The sequence below is a fragment of the Panulirus ornatus genome, chromosome 58, assembly GCF_036320965.1.
Source record: "Panulirus ornatus isolate Po-2019 chromosome 58, ASM3632096v1, whole genome shotgun sequence".
Classification (NCBI taxonomy): Eukaryota; Metazoa; Arthropoda; class Malacostraca; order Decapoda; family Palinuridae; genus Panulirus; species Panulirus ornatus.
In genome coordinates, this window is record NC_092281.1 from 7,316,121 (window position 1) to 7,324,391 (window position 8,271).

Genomic DNA, 8,271 nt, shown 5'->3' on the forward strand with positions numbered 1-8,271 from the left:
CAAGGGTCATACCGTCGTGCTCAAGGGTCGTACCGTCGTGCTCAGGTCATACCATCGTGCTCAAGGGTCGTACCGTCGTGATCAAGGGTCGTACCGTCGTGATCAAGGGTCGTGCCGTAGTGATCAAGGGATTATATGTGAACGCTACTAGCTGATGCACTTGAGCTGTTGCAAGATGGTCAGGAAAACCATTGTCCTGGTAGTGTAGTGAGGAAATTCAGTAGCAGTGGTAGTAGTAATTCAAGTAGTGGTGGTGTTAGTGGAAGAAGTTATGGTAGTACTTTTAGTAGCAGTAATGATAGTCATAAAAACAGTAGCAGTAACAGTGGCAGCTGTAATGATAGCAGTAGTTGTTGTGGGTGGAGGTAGCAGTAGTTGTCGTAGTCGTAGTAACAGTTACGGTTGTATTATTAAATCAATAGTTATAGTAGTTTTCATAGTAATATTAGTAGCTTGGTAGAAATGACAGGAGAGTAGCAGTAGTATGAGCGGTAGCAGGATTAACCGTAGTATTCATGTATGGGTAAGAGGGAGGAGGACTGTGGGGAGTAGGGATGGAAGAGGCTTGGGAGGGAGGGAGGTACTGGTAGTGGTGGTGGTCGGGGGTTCGGGGAGGGGGAATGGAAACGCAGGCAGGCAGCACCAATGTTCCATCACCCTTGTAATACACCTTACTACCTAAAACCTGTGTCCGTTCATCCCAGCGCGGCCGCGACTTCCACGTCTTTATCAACCATTTACAATTGCTTGGTGGGTTCACGGATACCGCTCCGGTTTCGGTTTCGCGTGAGGTGAGGTCCACAGAATATTGCCCACTGATGAACGATCGTGATTTAAACCGCCGGGGAATTTTGTGAGGTAAATACGTGCACTGAAGCCATAAGAGAGTGGACGGGAACAGCCCTCAATGCGAGACAGGGGTAGTAGTTTAAACAGCGCTCGTCAAATCTCTCCAATGTAACACAATCCTTGACACCGTCCCGTTCTGGCGCGGGCTTCCTTTGTTGCTGGCCGGCCTTGCATTGTCCTTTATAGCCTCCTGTGCACTAGCTAATAATCCAATTTGCTTCTCTTCATCAAGAAACGTATCATCCTACGGCAAAGAGCGATATGATCTCCCCCAAATGGACGGAATATTGAAAAAACCGCTGGCGAAGTCGGCGGGTAGGGTAAACGAACGCAGAGGGGGGCTGCCATTACTAGGATTAATCCGCGTAAGTGCCCATTGTTCGCCAATCACACGCTGTGGGAGGCGAGGCAAAGGAAAAGGCGCCAAAATTCAAAAAGAGGAAACTGTCTTTTGATCGCGTCCTCCACAATACTATCGCTTTGAAGTGAGAGTGGCATTTAGGGAATTCAGATTACAGTTCGGACTTTATTTCCTGAATAGTAATCTTTAATGAACATCCTCGTGTTAATTTTTCCTCTTTACGCGAGGCTATAATGTTTTAACTGGGCAGTGAATGGAGGCAAGATAATGAGAACCTCGTAAATCAGGCATCAGAGAGACCGTTTCACAAGATGCCACACACACACACACACACACACACACACAGCTATCTCGTCGCCGCTTATCTGCCATCTGTAATAGGCGCCACACTGCAACCCGCTTACAACGGCCGCCTCACCGCTTCACCCAAGGGAGTAGAGTACATTTGGTACATATGGTACAGCAGGATACGGTTAAACAGACTCTTGAAGCTTTTAAGTAAGGTGTTGGGGTTCTAAGAGGATGCATTTTTTTTTTTCTTTTCTGGCAAAGAGTTGTTCGCTATCAGGAAGCAAGAGGACCGCTCTAGTGTTTCCAACGACATAACCGGGAGATAACGACCAAGATGATAATGAGAGGAGGACGGAGGGATTTTGTTGACGTTCAAGTTTACGTAGAAATGTGAAGTTCTTACAGCTGGAGGGTTTTAGAGGGAACTTATAAACGCGTTGACACAGGGGATGCAGTACCATATTTTTTCCTCCCTTGTAGGTTAGCCATTTGCATGGACCCGTGTTAACCGCGCCGAAGCTTTTTATAGGAATACACATTTCTTTCCATCCTCGTCTCGCATTCGCCGTCTCTGTCATTAATGTTTTCCCCTCTTCCTTACATTTTTCACTCGGGAGTCCTGCCGGCTTCAGGGGAAAATAAATTGGCAACAATCTTGCGGAAATTGCTGGCTGTGCTGCGCCTCGCGGAATCATTTCTAAATTGACACATCAAAAGTTGGCCGCTCGCCGGATTGAAAAGTGTCGGAGGGGGGAAGGAAAATAGCGAGCGTCGTCGACTTTTATTTTCGCCTATCCAATCTCAATGAAACGACTCAGGCCCCCCCGTTTGAAGGTGCATTAAAATCAGACAAAACTGATTTCTTGATGTTTGAGCGGGCGTTTGTGTAGCCTGGGAGGCCGCGTTTACCTTGATTGAAGTCAAACAGGGGCGGCGGGCCCGCTCCTACTGCTGGTGAGGCTGCTGCGTGTACCAGGGGCAAGCAGGCAGGGAAGCGACAGGGGTGCCTTAGTTAGGGAAGGTGGGGAACTGGGAGGCAATGGCTAGTAAGGGAGGGGGAGAGGAGAGAGACACACTACGCCTGGCAGGGGAAGGTTGGTTGAGACGTGGCAGGGGGAAGGAGTGGAACGTCTTCTTGGGTGTGACGGACAAAGGTGGCGGGGAGGAAACACCCACCAGCATGGATGAGACTTGTGTTAACTTCCTTAAGGGTCAAGTTAGAGGCCAGACTATATCAAGGATTCGTACCCTCGTGTTCATGGGTTGTAAAATTGAGGGTCGTGCCATCGTGCTCAAGGATCATACCATCGTGCCCAGGGGGTCAAACCATCGTACTCACGGGTCGTACCGTCTTGCTCAAGGGTCGAACCCTCGTACTTGAAGGGTCGTACCGTCGTGCTCCTGGTGATTAAAGGATGCTTCCAGATCAGAGCGGCGTGAGGCTGGACACGCTCGAGCCTAGTTACAGACTGCAGGGAGGGAGGAGAGCCTCAAAAAATGAGAAAGGAGGGAGGGGGGGGGGGTTGGATGAAAGCCTCCCGAGTTAGAAATACGGGAACGACAAAGGGGAGAATATTAGTAGGTACAGCTCTCTAAAGCAAGAACAGGAAGGAGAGGAAGGCAAGGCTCTGCTCAAGGAAACCAGGGGAGGAACTGCTCAAGTCAGGAACGGCAGGGGATGATTGCTTGGGGTCGGACATGAAATAGGAACGAGAGGAAGTAGGAAGGATACAATGAACGGAGATGAGAGGGGATAGAAATTGTGAACGGACCACCTGAAGTGCAAACCTTGCTAAATCTAATCTAACCTAGAAATGAAAAGTTAGAGCGAATGTTCAGTTGATAACACGTTAACTAGACGTAACCGAGACAAGACGTGAAACTGACAATACCCTTGGTGCAGACTACTGTGTGTTGACCAGGAGAGTAAGCAAGAACTTCAGATTTAATTCTTATGGTGTTCCACCGTCTCATATATAAAGATAACATTACTAGATCTATAAGAAAATGGATTATCTGCATCCACAACAGCCATGTTCAAGAGAGTTGACTGTATGGTATTGGATGACCTCGTTATATGAGTCACCAAACAATCAGTTTGCGTATGTATGATGAGAGAGGGGTACACTGTGTCTAGCAGCGCTGGTGCACATAAAACGACAACAGTTGGGAAACTTTTAACTGGACTGGGTATGTATAACATGCAAATGGGCGTGGCACAGTCAGCAACGGCTGACGCCATTGTCACGCGAACTTCAGGAACCGCGAATAATCGAAGTCTCCCCCGACAGTTTCGTGCGGAAATAGAAAACAGGGGTTGGGGTGGCCTCAGTCTTGACCTAGTAAGGATTTCGCTTGACACGGCAGGGTTAGCTTTAATGAATACGAAATTTATTCAAGGGATTCCTCTGTCCAATTTGAGACGAGCCACTTGTCAGATGTGTGACCCAAGTGGAGAGACGAGAAGTATTCGTCAAAGGAAGAAGTTGAGCCTAATTTTGAGACACGCAAATTGCTTAGTTGAGTTCGGTATGAATCAAGCGCTATATCTAAGGGAAGAAGGTGAGCCCAGTTTGAGACAAGAACCATACCCAAGGGAAGTGGGTGAGGCCACTTTTGAGACAAGGATTAGATTCGAAGGAACGGTCTGCGCTCAGTTGGGGACAAAGCACGCCACTGAGCCCAGGATTAATCAAGAAGCCAGATAGCACAGGATTAAGTTAATCGTAATTGGAGAAGAAAGAATTGTTTTTCTGAGCTCAGTTTGGGATAAGACAGAATACGTTTGAGGCCAGTGCGAGACGTCTTGAAGAGGCGTACTGTCGTGCTCAAGGATCGCACCATCCTGCCTAAGGATCGTACCGTACTACCTTAGGGTCATGGAGTCGTGCACTAAGGTAACACCGTCGTACCGTTGCGCTCCAGAGTCGTATCTTTGCGATCAAGGGGGTGTTGCTGCGTTATACTAAACACTTAATACAATCTATAATCTTTAAATGTTTATTACGATCCCGGCGCAGTGGCTAATTTGGATGAATTGTATGACAGATAAAGACTATGATCTTTAACATCAATGCGACTATTGTACACTTTGAATATATTTCTCCTGTGTATATCTAGTGCGCAGTTCTGTAATTGCATAATCTCCGCAATGTCTGGCGTACAGTGTCTGCGTACTTTGGTATACATATAGCGAACAGTTAAGCGTCCAGATGACCATTAGTGTAGAGTTTGTGGATAATACGGTGTGTGTTCAGTGTACGAAATGCTGAGGTGTAGAGAGAGAGCGCGCGACAGCTTGGGGCATTAGGCATCAGACAGATGATCCTGCCACACCAATTTGCCTAAATTCCGTGAACAGTTTAATGTAAATACGAAGATTATATATATATATATATATATATATATATATATAGGTTAGTTATTTGAGCTTTTGGCTCATCGACTGCCAGAATCATTCAAGGCAATCAACATTGAATTATAATCACCAAATCGAGAAAACGCTTGACACTTTATTTAGGTGTTCAAGCGCTCAGATGTCTAAGGATAATTCTAGTATCACAGACACTCTCACATTATATATATATATATATAGTATGGTTGGTGATGTTAATGAGTAGAACATTTTCATCGAGGGCAGTCCTCGTAACGAAGACTGTGTTTATCAAAAGTGAGTTTTGAGTTGTCTGGAAAAGAATCGGTTGTACATTACATTTATAGGTATAAACGTCTAAACACTACATGTGTTATTATATAGCAATGCTTAGTAAAATATGTCTTACCACAGGTTATGAATGCGACCGAGGTAAACGTGTTACGTTTTCATGAATCAAAATATTTACGTCATGAAAATTGTGACAAACATTAGTTTCACACAACATTACAGCAGCAGTATATACAATTATATTGGGAGACTTAACTAATTCTACTGAATACACACGTGGCTAGTTGGTGAATCCTATCTAAGTGAGTTGGTGTTTTAACAGGAAAGAGAAATGTACTCCATTATCAAGATTCGACAATCATATATATATATATATATATATATATATATATATATATATTCATGAAATATGTTCTCGGTCATAGGCGAAATACATATCGAGTTACTGTATGACAACAGTGTGAAACTACTCACATCAGTATATGAATTTAGATACCTCAGTGATAACTTTGGAAATGATTACATAGAAGTGGTGACACCGATTATAGGACCTTAGCTTTTTGGTTCATGATAGCCTTTTAGATATGATTCACGGATTGCCACGTATCACACGACCAAACGTGAGCACTTTCGCCAAGGAAAAACAAAGTATTTCTCACATGGACGGGCGATATTCCCCTGACGATGTGATCATTACACGAAAGTGCACTTGGGAATTTATCGTGTTTAATTTTTTTCGTGGTTTCAGGAAATACCAGATCACGCGCACGGAAAGGTATAGTAACTGACCACTGTTTTCACAGAATAGCCAAGCGAAGGTCTGGGGTATTCCTCTGTAAACAAGAATATGTTTATCATGGACTGTTTCGTGATTAAACTTGAAAATAAAAGTTACTTAGGGTTTTCAGTAGTAAACTGTCGACTGAAATGTTCAGGGATAATTCTTCTCCAGGTTTACCAACTTTATTGTCTTTTGAAATAATAAGCGTCGTTTGACTTGGCCCAGCATCGTCGTGCTCTCCTATTCAGTATAAAATAGATTAATTTACCCCATCTATGAAGTGAGTATTTGCCATTTTCTATGAACTGTATGCTGACACTTGAAATAGGAGTGTGGGAATGTAACTTACTTACAACAGCAATGTCGTGGACACACGTAGTAATAAATAAAAGAGACGAGTCATAACAACACATAACATAAGCTTGTGTTGTTCCTTTTCCAGATTACGTCTGGCCAGTAGTCATTTTTTCTTCGTAAAGTCTGAGTTTAGGTTTTCGTCGTTTTGTAATTTTTTTTTCTTCATTTTTCTTCCACTTGCTTCTCCCGTGTTCGGAGGGCGTGGTACGGGGCGTGTCCCAAGCACTCACTCCACTGAGGAGTTCCCAGAAGAGCGAGCGTTTGGGGGGAGAATACCACGCACCAGCAACTAACCTTTACAGTTCCTTGTAGAGGGGAATTCTCGTGGTCCGCAGTCCATAAACTTTTAATACGTTGAACTTTGAGGAAATCTAAGTATATATATATATATATATATATATATATATATATATATATATATATATATATATATATATATATTATATATATATATATATATATATATATATATATATATATATATATATATATATATATATATATATATATATATATATATGCTGACGGGATTGCCTTTGACACCTGCCTTTGACACCTGGCACTGACGGCCTTATTTGACCCTGGCAGTAAGTAGACCGAAAGCTTCCAAACAACCAGCCAGCCGACCTAATGATGTGAGTCATACTATAACTTTTGACTCGGAATATTGCGTTGTCTGATTTAATGACAGGTTACAGTACGCTAGCCGTCCATTCCGACAACAAACATTTGATGTACACACCTCTGCCAACAGACGTTAACAGCAGTCATTAATTATTATTTTAGCAACTATTGCTACCATTTAGCGCCAATATGGATCACGCTGCTCCCACCCATCGGCTACCACACCCTCTCTAGGCCACAGAACACAGCTGTGATACCACACATCTCTCATTCTCACTTACACACCTCTTTTGCTACGCATCCTACGTCAGCCCCATATATCCTGCACTCCCGACCACCCACACCACATCACCGTGACCCACTTCACGCCGTGCCACATACCAACTCCACCCACACTCACTATCACACATCCCATCCCACACGAGCTGTGCATCACAACTGCTCCACACTTTCCACCCACAACTATATACCGCCGCTACCAAATTTATATCACCATTGCACTATCCATCCCCTCCACACAACAGTACACCCCGTACCATCTTCGTACTGTACACTTCTGACCTCATTCACTGACATTTGAAGCAGCAGCTACAAAGACCTTCCAATACCACAGACATGGACTACCACTCCCTTACTCATCTGTTTACCCCCGTGTACTCCTACTGAACAACTCACCTGTTTCTTTCTCCCTGACTGAGGCTAGGGCGGCGAGGGGAGGCAGTGCCCAAGGCGGATACCAGGGGTTCTTGGCGGCGGCGAGGGGAACACCCATGCCGCCCAGCGGGGTCATGGGTGAGGTCGGGGTCACGCCGCCGAGGTCAGGGTACAGAGACAGGAGCGGGTGCCGGGCGGCGAGCGCTGACATATGCGTCATCAGGCCCAGTCTGCCGGGTGAGGAAGGTAAGCAAGTCATTATATACTTAAGGACGTAGAGTGAAGGTGGAAATGGGTCAATAATACCTCTATAAAAGCAATACATATATATATATATATATATATATATATATATATATTTTTTTTTTTTTTTTTTTTTTTTTTTTTATACTTTGTCGCTGTCTCCCGCGTTTGCGAGGTAGCGCAAGGAAACAGACGAAAGAAATGGCCCAACCCCTCCCCCCATACACATGTACATACACACGTCCACACACGCAAATATACATACCTACACAGCTTTCCATGGTTTACCCCAGACGCTTCACATGCCTTGATTCACTCCACTGACAGCACGTCAACCCCTGTATACCACATCGCTCCAATTCACTCTATTCCTTGCCCTCCTTACACCCTCCTGCATGTTCAGGCCCCGATCACACAAAATCTTTTTCACTCCATCTTTCCACCTCC

General features: G+C 44.5%; 1 protein-coding gene across 1 annotated transcript in view; it reads right to left on the minus strand.

The window, feature by feature from the left end:
- LOC139766916 (uncharacterized) overlaps positions 1-8,271 on the minus strand; it is a 30,702-nt gene that overhangs the window by 3,653 nt on the left and 18,778 nt on the right. The window contains exon 2 of the mRNA XM_071695951.1: positions 7,603-7,811. Coding sequence (XP_071552052.1) covers positions 7,603-7,811 — 209 coding nt within the window. The remainder of the gene's footprint in view (positions 1-7,602; positions 7,812-8,271) is intronic.